Below are 17,269 nucleotides of genomic sequence, written 5' to 3'. Positions count from 1 at the left end.
GAAACTCTACCTTATTCTTCAGAGATCTAACTTCAGAATCTAACTGTGGCTACATTCACATGCACTTCTGGAAACTAGCTGGAATCATGTACCAACAGATTACATCAGTTTTATCAGTATATTTGTATTGGGTGTTTTTTTTAGGTCAGATTACTTTGATTCTCTATGTTTCCTTCAATAATGCTTAACCCCAACAAAACAGATATTACAAGAAGCTGCAAGTGGACTACCTACTGAAGATGACAGAAGTTTTACCTACAGAAGCATGCAGAAAGTTCAAATGACTCTTCGCATCTCACGTATGCTTTTGCTTTCAGAACTTCTGCAAGCTTACAGTCTTTAAAACCTTCTTAGACTGGGATTTTTCCTAAAAATGGGTAGCCTGCTAGGCTAACCTGCAACTGCGTAAGTGCATTCACTACAATACCAGTTTGAAGTTGCAGTAGCTGGGGACAAACAGCCCCAGGTGATGGTCTATGATAACAATTCCTTATATCAAGTTGGAAAAAATAGCCTGGGAATCACTTGAAAAGTCTAGCATTAAAGGAGTTGTAGAAAGAAAGGACTTCCTTTTAGAAATTATATGAAAGCCCTGAAGTGTTGTGAGCCACTGTAACTATAATGCTTGCTACATTGGAATGCAGTATTATAACTAAAGGTCACTGTGTGCAGCAATTGTTATTTATTATTCTCTCCTTTAAAATTGCTTTTCTTTTCAGACTTAGAGAAAAATTAATAACCTTCTGCGCTTCTCCATGCAGCCAGTTACACACTCAAGCTAATTATAGATCATATTAATTTGGCCTGCCATACATGCAAAGTCTGGAGGCGTCCAACTTTTCTGTCACAAATCTTTCTGGCATAAAAAAAAATGAAGACATTAGCCAACTGTCTGCAATTAATAGGTATTTGGACAAAGTGGACACATGGTGTGTGTTGTTACTTCACATTAATGCACCTCGTAGGCATTCATGATCAGTAGCGCATATTTCTATCTGGGAAATCCCAGAATAGAAGTTTTTCACATGATGGGTGTCCTTTGCAGTATACACATGATGAGCTATTTGTTATAATCCATGTAGAGTATACAGCACAACATTAGTATGGCTGGTTAGCTGAAAAAACTGTTTTCCCATAGTATATTACTGTAACCCGATGCAGAAGGAAGAAAACCATTTAAAAGGTGTGCACTTGCTGTATTTCATGAAATAAATGAGGTGTAAGAGATAATGTTACATAATGAGTTTTCAAAATACAGTGTACACTGTAGGAAAAAGCAGTAACACAAGAATCAGAAATCAAAAATCTCATTGCTATGTAGACTCCACTGTGGTCAAACCAAACACAGCAGTCTCACACATAATGATCTGAAATAAGGTATAAATGCACTTAACTGTTTAAATTCAAATAACTGCATTTGCAGAATACTTAAAGATGAGTACTTTTATAAGTTTTCCATAATACAGATTCAGTCTTGTTGAGACATATGTATATATTTTTCCATCTAGACAAAGTTCCACTGATTTCAGTAGAACCATAAATGGCTGTAGGGAGTTCTACTGATCTGAAAGAATATCTGGTTCTTACTGGAGGACCACTTGCCTAATATCAGCTTAATAAAACTATATATATGAAGCATACATGTATATATATACATAAAAGTATGCATGCATACTTACACGTATATATCTAATGCTACTGAAGCACGCTTCTTTTAGTAAAAAAAATTCAGTGAATGGTAAAAATTTTGGACCATATTTTAAGGTTAGGTTGCAATTTGGCAAAACTCTCCATGGCAAACAGAATGTGCTCTTTCCACACAAAAGTTACCACACATGCTTGTTGCTTGAAACTGAGGATCCAATGAGAAATTTTAGACTGTCCTCTAAAATGTAATTCTTGTTTAGGGAGTGTTGTCAACATCAGTTTTTAAAGACTAAATAAAATTAGAGTGTTCTTTCAATAATGTGCTCTGCTAGTTTGCAAATTTCAATTGAAATTTCTTCATGTGGTTTTCTGATCTCCAATTATGCATCGGTTCTTTCAAACAAACTTGATTCCTAGAAAATCCACGTTTCTTAATAATCACTCATTACTTTGTCTATGAGCATGGATTTTAGGAAAATGCCAATTGTCCCTGTTTTGACATCCAGAACTCTCTCACTCTTTCAGAATGAGGTCTCTGTCTAGCAAGCTTACCACACACCGTAAGCATATAACTGCTTAAAATGGGTGGATATTCTAAAAATTGGAATCTAACAAAAATGTGAGAATTTTCATTAAACGTTTGCCTATTACCTACCAGATATGTGAAGAAAATATGACAGAAATACTATCATTTTTTCTCCAAATGCTTCCTGTGATCATACATCCACAGCATGTACACGATTATCAATCAGAATTGTGTTGTCAAGCGGTGGAGCTCACCATTACAAATGAAGAAAATTTTCTTAAAAATAGCGTTGTACAACCAAATACCTCCAATATAGTTTAAGAATACTACTGGTTTGCAGTAGGAAAATAAATTCACATTAAAAGTCTGTGATTTGGTGGAGGAGATAAAATGTGTTGATAACTTTCAACTAAAGACAAGTAACCTTTTGGTTTGTATTCTGGCTATTCAGCTTTGATGTGACACTGTAAGTTATATTAAATCTAGAGACAGATCCAAGTGAATGCAAGTTGACCAGAGAAACTGCAGCTTCAAGTTAGTTAAAACCTATGATGAAGTATCCAAAAGGTGATTCAGGTAGAGCAGGCAAGAAACACATCAGCCATCAGATCTTCTCAGCTCCATTCTTTCACCTGTGGGTTTCACAGAGATTTGGCCATCTCAAGCAAGTAACACTTTCTGGAGGCTGAATGGGCCATTGTAGAAAATGGATGAAGCACAAATTATTACTTCCTGCAATGCTAGCTCAATGATTTAAAATATATTTCCCTGTATTAAAAAAACAGTAATGTAATTTTTCTCTTGATCAGGTGTAAGGCTTGTAAGACATTCTCTGACTCTTTAGAATTCTAGGTAAAACAATAGTAATGATTTATATAAGTAAACGTGTATGTGAATGAAACACTGAGGTGTTGTACAGCCCATTTTGTTCTAACATATTGATGATTCTTGTTACTTCTAAAATTGTTCTGTAACTACTTTTAAATTTAAAAGTTATGAATAGAATTCATCTGTATGATAAGAATGTGGCCACAAAAACAATTTTATTCTACAATTAGCTTACAAACCTCTGACTTTTTGTTTCGTTCCAGGAGTATGCTCTTCCTGAATTCTTCACTCCATATTTAATAATTTTTCATGCGTACTTAATCAATCATATATTTAAATTAACTGTAACCATCAACATGAATTTTGCTAGGACAAAAAGGGGAGGCAAATTTGCATATTGTTAGCAGTATGGAGTGGGTAGGATGACAGTGAGTGATGAAAGATTATATCAATGTGGGGGATGATTCAGACCTCTTAAAATTTGTAGAGTAACAAAGAATGAGTTATCTTTGGTTGTCATCTCAACTCATTACAAATAGATTTTTTACACTTTCTGATAACTTTTTTTTTCTTTGTGTCTGCACTGAAACAGAATAAAACTGAAAAGAAAATATTAGGTTATATTGTCGTCTTAGCTGTGAATGAGTTCCACATTAAGATTTCTCCCTTCCTTCACCAAGCTTATTTGTGTACAAGAGTAATGGCAAAAGCAGTAATGCACCTCAGGCGAAAGAGCCTGTGTGTCTATCAGTGTTTGGGTGACTGGCTTAGAGAAGGTTCATTGGAACAACGTGCCCTGGAGCAAATGAAAATACCATTCATATATGCCAATTTGGAACTCACTGTGCAGTAGACAAAGTAGTGAATAAATTCAGCACTGGAGTGCATACACACTCCCAGACTTGAGTTATTCAGAACATTTTCAATAAATTAGAATTTGTAGAAACAAATGCATTCCATGCTGATAAATAAGTTTTCATGAAGATCTGGTGGAGAAAGTTTGGGTATACATGATTCGCTAAATGGGACTGGCCAAGAAGGAGAACTACTAACAATCTCCTTTTTTGTCTCCCTTTTTTTTACCCATCAAAACCAGACACTTGAATTAACATTTCAAGTTTTTATTTTTACACCACAGGCAATGATGACAGGAGTTAAAACTTTCATGAAAATAACTGCTCTTCTCCAGGCATCAGTCATGTACAATCCCATTATGGATTGCCTAAAAAAAGTGATTTTTCGCATCACTCATATTTCAAAGCTCTGCAAAAAACAAGGGAGTTCAAAGTACACCTATATTGTCAGGTTATTTTGAAGTGTGCTACTGAGAGCTAGTGACCAGCATTAAAAGTATTTGGATCCAGTACTAACATCTTATTATTGCTGCTGTAAAAGAGGTAATCCAGTTGGGAGTTATCAGATTAAAAAATCAAGAACTTGTTGCCAATAAGAGCAGAGCAGAACAACAGATAATTTCTATAATACAAGCCATTTCTTCACCCTTCCTACATCTGTCATGCCCTCATGATGAATATCTATCAAGCTATCTGTCTAGTCTATAGGATCTGCCTTTATTCACAATATAAGCACTCTTGCTCCTCTTTACCCACATAACTGCAACTACAAAGAAAAGCCCTCAGGGGATTACAGCTTCTTAAAGCAAATTTGTCAGTTTTAATTCAGGTTAGGTGCTTGCATAACACAAACAATCCGGAAGGAACCCAATCAGTTCCTTTCAGATGCTGATGGTTCACACGTAGTAATTTGTTTGGGCATACACACTTAACATTTATATGGATTCATTCTATAGACACATAATACATGTAATGAGATGGTCATCTATGAATATACATATAGATGTGTATCCCAGTATATATATATCTGTTTATTTATTAAATAACACACTCTTATATCTCTCAAATAGATAATGTAGACAATTCTCAATAAACAAGCTGATAAAATTCATGTCTGATGGAGAACTGCAAAGATTTTTGTTGAAGTGTGAACGCACTATGTATGCCTATGTATATACGTGTACACCCATATACACTTGCATACACTTAATGTACGTATGAATCATATATGTGTAACAGAGCATACAAATCCATATATAGCATTTGAGTAATGGTGTGACAAACATTAGACACATTGCATAAGTACTTATCTGGAAATAACCTTTGGTTTGGCCTCTCAAAGCGTTTTCTTTTCTAATCTACACACTTCATATCTGGAGCACGTGGAAGCATCTTACCTTGCTTCCATTTTCTCTTGCCTCCCGTTCCATCTTGAGATCAGAAATTAGGAGAGTCTTGTATTTGTTCTTTCCATTACTGCTGTGATCATCTAGTCTGTATTCTGAAGTCAGCTGAGCAGAGAGGGGACTGTCACTCAGGTTCAGAGGCTGCTCATCCTGCTCCAGATTTGTTTTGCCATTACTGTTGGTTTCTGCCATCTCCCTGCAGTGTGTTCCCCCTGAAGCATTGGAACTGTGTCCCACGGTCTCATTGCCATTAAAACTCTCTGCAGCTGAATCATCTATTAAAAAATATATATTTTCAGTCATATGCCACATCATCATTTTTGTCCAGTTCAAACATAATTTATATTTTCACAATGTTTTTCAAAGTAGAGTTAAAAAGGTTTATGTTACTTAATCTCAGTACATTTCTGCAAAATGTGTGTGCACACCCCTCCACTTATTCAAATAAAAACTTTGTGTAAATCAACAAAATATTGCTAAGTTGAGGGAAATGATCCAGGCTGACACCTTAGTGTCACTGTGTACGCAAAAGCTAACCATCACACTGGATTTTTAGGGACAAAGTGACAAAATCTGTCTTAAACAATCTGTCTGTCCATATGTCTGTGGATCTATTTATTCTTATATCGTATTCGTTGCTGCAGTCTTGCATATTTCTGAGGTTAACAGAGATGCACATGGTATTGAGAGAGAATGTAAGTCTCAGGTTTTAAAGGTGCAGAGCAGCATATGTCATATTCATAAACATCCTCTTACACAGATACAATGTAAATATATCCAATGTATTCACTGCTGGCAATAGAGATTACACTGAGAAAGTCGACTCCAAAAGCAAAAGATCCCCTCTTTGTTTCGTTCACGTGCTCATCTCTTTTGCTCATTTTTTGTGTTACAATACATTTTAAAACACCACTTAATAAATGATTAAATTATCAACCTGGAAGTTACATCTGGAGACTCGGGATGTGGTGGTGTTGGCCCCTATATTTTACAGCTGAAAAGTCTGGTTAACATATATTTTGGCATGCTTCTGTGTTTGTATATCCTGTGTTTGTCAGCACTGGGATTTGCCACCTGTTCTACTTTCTCAGCCACTGTTCACTCTGAAGCAGTCCTTTGGCTAACTAATAAACAATTTATCCTTCAGTAGATGAATTTGGACCTCAATTTGCTTACTTGCTCTACCAAGCACCTTACAGCAATTTATGTAGTTTAGCTCATGGTGCAAAGCCCAGCCCAGAGTCCTACAAGTCTGTGTATATCATAGGTAGTAAAGCTGGAATCAAAACTGAGGAGTTAGCCACCTGGAATTCACACAGATCAAAACTGGAGACATGACATGAAATGGACCTTTATATGACATCTGCTATCAAGGCTTTCCGAATCATTTTCCATTGAAAGAAACAAACATGTTCATACACATATGGTATTTAAAGACACCACAATGCATACTTTAAAGGATGTGCTCAGAAACATTCACACTTCAAGCTACACGATTGATCAAACTGTTGTCTATCAATAGTTAACACAGTAAAAAACAAGTATTCCGACCCTCAGATTAGAATTTTGAAAGTGAAGAAAATTCCAATACAAATTGGTAATGATCTAGTTCACTTAAGTTCTTAAAGAGCCACAGGCAAGACATCATACATCAGCATTTTGCTTGCTGCACGCATCCAACAATACTGTGTCAAAGTATGTAAGACTTGGCTCCCATTGTGAAGATTTTTTGGTTTCTAAACCTGTAAAAAAATCTATTTTCATGAAAATACATAATAAAAATGACATTTTAAATGCTTTTACTTAAGGAGCAGATTCGACTTTTACAAAATGCTTTATATTTAATGGCTGCAATGAAAAAAACAAAAAAGCAAGATATGTTTCAGTTTATAACATTTTTACATTACCTCTCTTGTAAATATAAATGTATACAGACTAAAAGATACACGCTGTTCCTAGAAGCAGATTTTTAAATATATACAACTTGCATTTTAGGCACCATCTCACTGTGACATTCTTATTTAAAAACCTGGGGCTAATTGAAGATTGAAGTGACATAATTTTGAGGTCAACACAATGTATCTCTAACCATTCCTTGTGATTTGTGACTTACAGGACCTTAACAATAACACATAATAATAATAATAATCTTAAAAGATTAAAATTCCAAATAAATTTTCATAGATAAATACACTTTTACATGAATTGTATAATTCAGAACTAGGAAATGGTACTTGAAAAGGGAGATGATTTTTTTTTTAAAAGAAAACAGCTATATTATCTATTCATTTTAAAAGCTCTGAAATATAAAAAAGAAATTCAATTTAATTAAAAGAGAAACACTTTTGCTAGGGCTGATTTGCATTTATACTGTTATTAGATGATTGCCTTCTTGATTATTGGTTTAACAAGTGACAGATAGATTCAAATTAATTAAATCAATCAGCAGCAAGTGGTGGAGGCTCCTCCCTTTTAAGAGTTCAGGATATTATCCGTGGCTGGGAGCAAAGAGAGAAACAATTCAGTTACCAGAGAATTCACAGCTAAAAGCTGAGGCCAATGCTTCCTCTGCAGCACCTAAATCTGATTCTTGGGAAGACACTGTGTCCTGGCAGCTGAGAATCTTGTGCAGAGGAGCCGGATGGCTAAATGGGAGTGATGGAGTAGGAAAGGAGGTGTGTCCAGAGCCAGATCCAGGAACGGCTAAAGTTCACAGAAAGGCTTTTTCTTTGGGCTTGGAGTCATTAACTTGGTTTTAATTCTCTCTTCCTTTTCTTTCGTGGTTTTTTTTTTTTTCCTGTATGATGAATGATTGATAACTAAAACTTGCACATGTCTGCCTGTTACAATGTGAAAGAAAAAAATTTAACGTCTTTTCTGCTTATTCTGAAATACAACCATTGAAAAATTCCTATAAAATACCTACGCTGAATAAATGTCATCAAGCATTATGTTATTTTGAAGCAATAATACATGTACATTGGCTTTGCCTAGCAAAAGCTTTGTTACTTGATGGTATATCTCAGTTCTACTTCAAAGTCAAATACCATCTTTTACAGTCATTTAACCTTGCTCATTAGAAACAGTTTCCCGATTGTCAGTTAGGAAAAGTGTTCAGGAGAACAGCTGCAATGACCATAAAGCACACTTTTGCCAAGTAAAAATAAATATGTGTTGCCATAAGAGAAATAAAAATAAAAAAATAAAAAGTACTGGTTTAGCATTGGTAGTTCCTTACAGATGTTACCAAGGTAACTAAATTACAAGGTTTCATGCATTTCTCATTCTGGGCAGGTGGTCTGCTCATGCCAAGAACAAGGCTACTTTAAAGCTGGAGCTACCCAGTGCCTGAGGCACAGAAACACAGACTGTGTGAGTCACTGGTTTGAGGAAAAAAAGGCTCCTGTTTCATGAAGGACACCACTAAAGGTGGGCCACAAAGGCAGAGGCCCAGCCCCTGGGTTGCAGAGAAATGTAAGCAAGGAACTTGGTGGGACCTGGGATTCATTGGCATCATGGTGGCAGCTGGGGTTGGCCTGGGCCTGGCATTCATCACAGCCAATTCATGTGTAGGCAATGGTTGCACCACTGATGCAAGGACAGTGTGTTTTTGCAATATGCCTCTTACTATAACCATGGCTTGTGAAGGTTTATGAGAAGACCTCCAGGAAAGCACCCTGCAGCTGCAGGTACCACAAGCTGAAAGAAAAGATAGCTTCCTGACCTGTATCATGTGCCAGGACAGTCACAAAAGAGGAACTGAGAAGAGTTCATAGAATCATAGAATCATAAATTGCCTGGGTTGAAAAGGACATCAAAGATCATCTAGTTTCAACCCCCCTTCTACATGCAGGGTCACCAACCACCAGACGAGGCTGCCCAGAGCCACATCCAGCCTGGCCTTGAATGCCATCCACAACCTCCTTGGGCAGCCTGTTCCAGTGCATCACCACCCTCTGTGTGAAAAACTTCTTCCTAATACCTAACCTAAACCTCTCGTCTCAGTTTAGAACCATTCCCCCTTGTCCTATCACTATCCACCCTTGTAAACAGTTGTTCCCCCTCCAGCCATTCACATCTTCAATTCCTCCCCAGGTCACCGCTGTCCAGAGACATCAGCCATGATAGTGAATGATGGCCTCATCAGACAATGCTGCTTCCTCAGTGCAAGCCACGTCTTTAGGAACTGTCACTTTGAACCCTTACCCCACACACTGGAAGGATGGAAGTATATCTACATTTTCTGTTGCATAAGCCTGAAAAGGGAGAATCTGACTGCAAAACAGGTATGTATTTTGCTTCTCAGAAATGCCTACACAGATATGCCCTTTGAGGGATTAAGGAGTATAACCCCCCCCAGAGAAAAGCTTGTTTGAATGGGACAGCATTCTGCCTTCTGCTGAACCAAGGAGCACAGCCCAAACTGAAAAAAATGGCAGGAAAGAAAGCTCAACCAACACACAAAAACAGGTACTCTAAATAGTTGCTTTTTTTTTTTCAGAACAGTTGCATCCTTCACTTCAGTTATCTACTACATGACCTAATTATTTGCCAAAAATCAGTTTCTCTGTATTTTACACATCACACTGTGCAAGTGATTTCCATTACAGTTCACAATCTAAGGACACTGACTTAGAGCAGGAAGTCAGGTATTAATTTAAAGGATTACCTTTTCCTACCAACAGCATCTATGTTTTCGAATGGACCAAAAAGCACATTTTGCTTAGAGTAAAAATTCTTCTGCAAGTTAAAATGGAGCTCTTCCACTCAGAGAGAATTGTCCTCAGATCAGATAAGTCAAATCCTCAACACTGTTCACAGTAAGGGCTCTCTTAAAGGGAAACAAGTTGAAGTGTGCATGAAATTTGACTTGAATAACAAGTCCCTCAAACACTAGTTTTCTCAGAGCACAAATTTTAGATCTAAAACTGATATAAGCATCACTGATTTACTGTGAACCTTGAACTAAGGTACATATACACGATTCTTGCTTATCTCCTTGTAAGAAAAAAATCTGCAGATGTTTTAAAGGATCTCTTGCATTATTGTTAGCAAACAATTTCATACTATATATCACTCAGGCTTCCCGTCTTCCTTGCAGATAATTCAGGGAGGGAGTCAACAAACCCTTCCACACAAAGGTAGATCTCTGAATAATTTGTCTCCTTTTCTCAAATTACTTGTCAAGCTAGAATTCAATTAATATTTAGAGCATGCTTAACTAGTTTTTCTAGTTGAAAATTGTATGAAAATTACTTGAAACTAACTGCATATTTTACAAGTCAGAAATCTACAGTTTTGCCCTTCAGCTCTAACAGCAGTAGCATGACACAGTCCTACAACCACACAGCCACCTGGAGGCTACATCTTCTGAAAGGCTGGTGACGGGCCAGGAAGCAAAGGATCCCTCACATTAACAAAAAAAGTGAAGCAAGAACCCAAAGATGCCAAAGCAGTTATAACATAGCAACTTTGCAACAGAGCAACTTTGGCTCTTTTGGGAAAATTAGGAAAAAAATGACCATATGAGCAGAATCATACAAGGTAACACCATCACTGATGATAATCAGTCTGATTAATCACAACAAATGAATAGTGCAATTGTTGGAGCCACTTTGCTTGCTTTGCTGTAAGACATAAAGATGGTATATAGGCACATATGCAGTCCAGACATACACTGATACTTGCAGACTCCAGGTTAGCATGTTCGTTTAACACAGGTTAAATGAACACTTGGAGTGGGCTGCCTGTTGACAGAAAAGCTCTGAGAGCTGCAGCTACTGTAAGATGGGTAACTGTTCTTTCTAAAAGGAGGAGGTTGGATATGAATGAGTTGAGTGGGAAGAGTGAGACTGAAGCTGCTGCCTGTGCAAGTGCAGTGTGTCATAAAACCCACTCTCTCAGATTGCCTACCAAAGGTCTGTATAGCAAAGGTTGATTTAATTTCTTAGGGCTGGATACCAGCAGCTCAGATCTTGCTGAACAACAGCTTATGGCCATAGCAATCTGATTCATTTGAACAGGACCACTTGCAACAGACAGTTGCAGACCAAAAAGTGATAGATTCCAGAGCAGTTTTGAATTACTATGCTGCCTCCTTTAAACCTTTGGCTTCAACATTATGCGTGCTTTATTTTTTTCTGTGTTACAATACAATTTTGATGAAAATAATATGTGGCATAGCAAATGTTTAAAAGTAAGTAAATTACATTCCTTCAGTATTTTCACAAGCCCAAGCCATGCTAACAAACTTTCATAATGGTAGCTACTGAAAAGAAACCCTCTACTGATAGCAACCAGCAGTAGGAATTTGGGGAGAGGAGCACGGTGGATCAGAGAAAACGTGGTATAGACAGGAACTTCTGCAGTATGAAATAATTATAAAGCCTTTTCTCCAAGAACTAATAAAAAAAGCGAGGTCACATTTCACTCCCACCACTTTTCACAATGACCGTTTAATATCAATTTGTCACAGTTATGTATTTGGTTATGCTTCATTTGTATCACAAGTCATTTTTCAAGCACGAGTTCAATACATAACTTAAAAGCCAGTTGAAATCAACTAAATCTATTCATCTTCTCCTCTTCTTTTCACATTATGATAAAGAACACCAGGAGAATTAATGGAGGTACAAAGGTGATTTCAGACCCTCTATTATTCCTAACTTCATAAAGCGTAAGAACGGACATAGCTGGTTAGATCAAAAATCCATTCTGCACAATATCCTATCTCCAGAAGTAGTTATTAGGAAATGTTTGGGGAAGAGAATAAGGCAAATGTAGAGAATTCTCCCCTCTCCAGCTTGTCCAGCCCGTGGTGAATTTCAGTTCAAGGTCTTTCTGAGCTGGAAGTGATCGGACACTCGGCACATTTCTTTTCTAAATGTCCAGTTGCTCTTTGAACCTTTGTAAGTCTCAAGCACACTTCTGTGCTCATCAGAAAAATTACTGCCACTGTGTTTCGTCTCAAATGTCAGTACTGTGGCAAGGAAACAACATACAGGTATAAAGAGGCGGGTAAGACCTTGCAGAGGACATGAGTGTGATGTGCAAAGAACATTCCCTCCATTCTCAGTGGGACAGCACTGGCTTCTTTGCAAAAATATGTATTAATTGTCCTCTTCAGTTAACATCAACAACATTAACAATTATTGTTTTTATCCTTCTACACCTGACTTTCCTGACGTGGTTGGCTTCTATGAATTCAACCATGGAACTTGCTGCATTGAAATTAAAACCTGGAATTTCCATCAGTTTCAATATTACGCCAATCACTGAACCCCTCACTGCTTCTTTCAGTGGTGGAATAATGGCCAGGGGTAAATTTTGTCTTCAAGCATTGCATCTTTTTATATAAAGGAAAAGGAACAAAGAAAACTACAAAACTAATCTTTAGATGTTGCCAGTGAGAAGACAGTAAGACTCATAGGTTTGATATATACATGCACATACACAGTGGTATCAACTTTAGCCAGCCTGTAAATTTTATTTTGTTATTAAGCAAACAGAAAGTAGAAATTAACAGGTTGTCTATGATAAATGTCTCTTGGTGCAGGCACAAAACAGACAGATCCTTGTATTCAATTATAACATTAAATAAGAACAAAGAATTGCCGCTCCACGGCATCAGCAACTGTCAGAATAGTAATGCTGCCCTGTCACTCATAGCAGTGCTGAGAAGGGCACATTTAAAAAGCTTTGTGGGTGACTGCAGGCTTACTTTGCCTGCAGAGCTCTGTTTCTGAATATGCACAAGGAGATGGAACAGAATAGCTATTTGGGTGGTACCACACATGTAAATAACCAATTGAATAGCTCACTGTGTCCACTGTTGTCTTATTATGACTATGCATTTAGTTTTTACTTGTCCTTTGGCATTTCCACATCAAAAGACATAGCCCTAACTGCATCCAGGGAGAAAATTCCCTTATTTTCTTTTTACTCTGCAGAAACCTTTGAGGCACTTTTGTGGCAAAAGATCTATCAAGCAGTTCTTAATACAGAAAACCAGAAAATCTCTAAAAGTTTTTAATCTGTTTATTTATCAGGTAAAATGTCATCTGGCCTTGACAATTGTGGCTAAGAGTTCAATTTCTGGACAAGCATTTCAGGAAAAAGTTCTCAGCCAGATGGATGAGTTGTGCTAGAGGTATTAGCTTGTACCCATCTTAAATAGGACTACAGGCTTTTGAACTGTTTACTGATATAAAACTAGGAACTGGGGAAGGCACACCGGCAGATCGGGTTCAAGATGGACCAGCTCTTATTTTTGAGGGAAATTCCAATCAAGCACAAAACATATCTGCAACAAAAGAATTTGGGAGACAGAAACATGTTAAGTAAAGGAGAAATACAAAATATTTGGTATTTGTATAACCCAAGAGATCTTACCTTTGCCTCGTTCTTGTCCAACCTGAAAGAGGGTTTTGCTTCTCCAGCTAACTGCTAGAGCCATGCATGGCAGCGAAAGGAATATGTAAGGTGCCAGCAACAGACAAAGGAGTAAAATGTAGGGTCAAGTTTGGTTCCTAAGCAGCAACCTAAAAGAGGCTGAAATGAATTATGCTAAACTCATCTGCCACTCATATCTACTGCATTTGTGCAGTGTCAGCTTCTACTTCATCAGGATTTCCCAGAAGACGAAAGCAAAGATATAAGATCAAGTTGGAGTCAGGAAAATCTCTACAGACTGCATGCCACAAATACTGGTGTCACTAATAAAACCCTTAAAAGTCTAAAATGCAGCTTGCCAGCTTTGGTGTTTTGAGAGGGTTCACAGTGAGTGCTCACATCAGTCTGTACTGCATTCTAGAAGGTTGAAGCCCTGAACATGAGCAAGACACATGGTTGCATGACTGCTCTGCTCCCATAGGCAAAGTTTTACCTGCCCTTCTATAAAGGCACTAAGGTTGAGGACCTAAGGTTCATTATAGCTGTCTTTTAAGCAAGAGAGAAATGAAAGAGAAGCCTAGAAAGCAATCACAAATGAGTGCTTTGAGCTTCATGTTGCCTTAGCAGCATGGAGTCCAAACCCTTCTTTAAGACCCAAACTTTACGGTGCAGAATTCAGTTACAAACTAGAGTTTAGAAATTTGATGAAGAATTCTGAGCTGGAAAATTGCTCTTACAAACCTGAGTAAATATTTGATAGATATCCATTTGATGGATATAGTTTAATTGCTCCTTTTGAATTGTTTTCCTTTTATTCTGTCACTTTTAAATGTTTAGGGATGTCCCTGGCACCACATAAAGTACTGTTTCCCTATTTGAGCATGCCTTGGGTAGCCACAGTGGGTGGTGTCCTCACTGCTTGAGTGAAAGCAGTATTCCAGTCAAGCAAGGAAACTCTTAGTAACAAATTCATTGGCCTTTCTCCATCTGAAATGCAATCATTTTTGAATTCCACATAAATTATGCTGTCTTAATTTTATTTTTCACTACATCTGTTAAAAACAACTTAAAAATATTCAGCATCTACAATGTTTAAACACTGCCCTAAATATCACCAAGTAATGCAAAAATGACAACATTCATCTGTGTTATAGAAGATTTACCTGAATGCAAAAATACTGCCATTGAGATAAGTGACAAAGCCACATCAAGAGTCTCACCAGCATGTTGATTACAGTGATAAGCATCAAACAAAAGGAAGAAAAATAACAGTTCCTGGCATCCCTTTAATCAGTCTGAAAAACCTCTTTCTTGTAATGAATGCTAAAACTCCCTGTGATACATACAGAAGTTATACAATATTATAATTTCTGATATTTTTTGTACTATTGCAGTGGAACTGCCAGGTAATGGCTGAGCACCAGGTGAGAAAGCATGGCTAATCCAGGGAGCTTAGGTGCAAGCCTTGTACCCGAGTGACCAGAAGGGGTGGAGCCTGGATCTACGCCTCTTTACCCCTTCATTTAAGGGTCAGCAGCCCAGTGAGCACCATCTTTCTGGATAGAGATTGTACTTCTCTTGAGGTATCACTGATCTTCAGAAGGTGGGTGAGCCGATTTTTTCTTCTTTGTTACTTGTTATTGCTCTGTAGTATTGAATCTCATTAGAAGGCACTCTTACTGCCTTCTTTTGCAATATAACTATGAAATAACATGGCCAAAGACAGTATAATCCTGAATCATATTATTTAATTTCCATTGAAAAACAGCAGATTTTCAAATAATATCTGTAAATTGACATTTACTATTGAGATCTTTATCACCCATTGGATGATATAAGGCAGAGGACTGTGGACTTTCCATTAAATAGTTAATATTACAGAAAGGTTTTTTCTGCCTTTGTTAAAGCCCCCAGTTTTAAATCCTGACTCCATCATGCTGCTACATATAGATGTTAACTTCCAATCTCACTGTCAAAATTAAAACATGTTCTTTTATTTTTCAGAAATTATTTTTAGCAAAAGTGTCAAGGCCAATGCATTTTGTAGAGTTCCTATAGTACAGCTGAACATTTCTTCCCCATCATTTACAAATCAGCAGAATAACAGGTAGCTGAAGACGGAATGATCTTACTAGATCTCTAGCAAGTCAAATAACAATGATACAATGAGCAGAAAGTTCACAAAGCCCAAAGGGTCTGAGAGAAATTCTGCTACATCCAGTTATTCCTCACCAGAGTTGTGATCTTGAAATTGAAACTGTCGAGCCACTTCACTAATCAGTGCATCTAAATTTGAATCTCTTTTCCCTATGGACTCTGCAGCACAGTGGACAGCCCTTTGGTGGAGAATAGGACAAGTATGAGAGGATGTCTTGAACATCAGTATAAAAGAAAGAAGGGAAAACTTGAAGACTTCCGTGCTTGAAAACCTTCATGTAAAGGCAGGCAATCATTTCACAGCTAATGCCAGCAGAAACACTACTATAAAATCTTGGACATAATACTAATTCAGCAACTTTCAAAACTTTTCTTCTTGTTAAAGGTGGTCAGTTTGCCCTTACTGAAACATCATTATGACCTAGACTCAAAAATAGAATACTCAGCAGTGCAGGAAGTAGAATGAACAGAATCTCTTTCCTCAGTGAGAATGGTCGTGCAGTTCTTTGCAGACAGAGAGACTTCTTAAGGAAGAAACTAGCAGATCCATGCTCCTAATTCATTTCTGATGTCACTGCAGGATTCAGCAATGGGAGAGTCCACCCACAGAATATTTGTGGCATGTGATTTTTCGGCACTTTACAGTATTGATGAGGAACAATGACTGACAGAAACAGAAGTTGAGATGGTTTTTCACTACAACTCCAACTATTTATGTACAGGTTGTTGTTAAAGCTTAAAGTGCTAGAAAGGGAAACAATGAAACATACTCAACCATAATACTCGATCTCATTATAATGAGGGGTTATCTGAGGATGAAGAACAGCATAAAATTTTGAGAAATGACTATTTGCTGAGCTAGCCCAACTGATCTGTATGTGGAAAGTGGCAAGGTACTCCTGGCAAACAAAGCATTCTGACCACAATATTGTTCTCTATTTGTAATGCTTGCCTGGGTCCAAAGCACTCAAAGACGCGTCTGGTATTATTTTAAATAACAAAGTACAAAGGACAGTGCTATTGCAAAATCCTCTGTATCATTTACTTTCCTTTAAAATCTTTTTGTAAACAAGATCATTTGGCCCATGATACACATGTTTTGTAGGGTTCATCGCTGAATAGTTACTTCAATCTAACTGAAACACACATTAGAAATAGAAACAGCACTGTTGTTATTACTGTGTGACAAACCTGCTCCTAATCTTCCAGAGAAAATAGACAATATACAACATTTGCAAAAACAATGAGTAACGCTAACTTTTTCCTGCTTAAATGAGATGTAAATGTCCATCAAAACAACAGAATTCCTGAGAAGTTCCTTCTAACCCCAGGTCTTTGCTTTACAATTATCATCATCACCTTCAAAATCAACTTCTTTCCTTCCTAAATAACAATAATATACCAATTCTGAAGCTTAGCTATAAATTTTTAGAAGCACAATATGGATATGAAGCTGGGTT

General features: G+C 37.3%; 1 protein-coding gene across 7 annotated transcripts in view; it reads right to left on the bottom strand.

Annotated features, from left to right (window-relative positions):
- The window catches only part of NOL4 (nucleolar protein 4), a gene marked incomplete at both ends in the record, with an annotated part of 182,687 nt that overhangs the window by 72,938 nt on the left and 92,480 nt on the right, over nucleotides 1-17,269 (bottom strand). For all 7 annotated transcript variants that reach the window (XM_079533564.1, XM_079533566.1, XM_079533567.1 and 4 more), the window contains one exon: nucleotides 5,253-5,536. In XM_079533564.1, the coding sequence (XP_079389690.1) occupies nucleotides 5,253-5,536 (284 nt within the window). The remainder of the gene's footprint in view (nucleotides 1-5,252; nucleotides 5,537-17,269) is intronic.

The sequence above is a fragment of the Tetrao urogallus genome (assembly GCF_951394365.1).
Source record: "Tetrao urogallus genome assembly, chromosome: 3".
Lineage (NCBI taxonomy): Eukaryota > Metazoa > Chordata > Aves > Galliformes > Phasianidae > Tetrao > Tetrao urogallus.
Note: the sequence above shows the minus strand (reverse complement) of the source record. Positions and strands in the feature narration are given on the sequence as shown.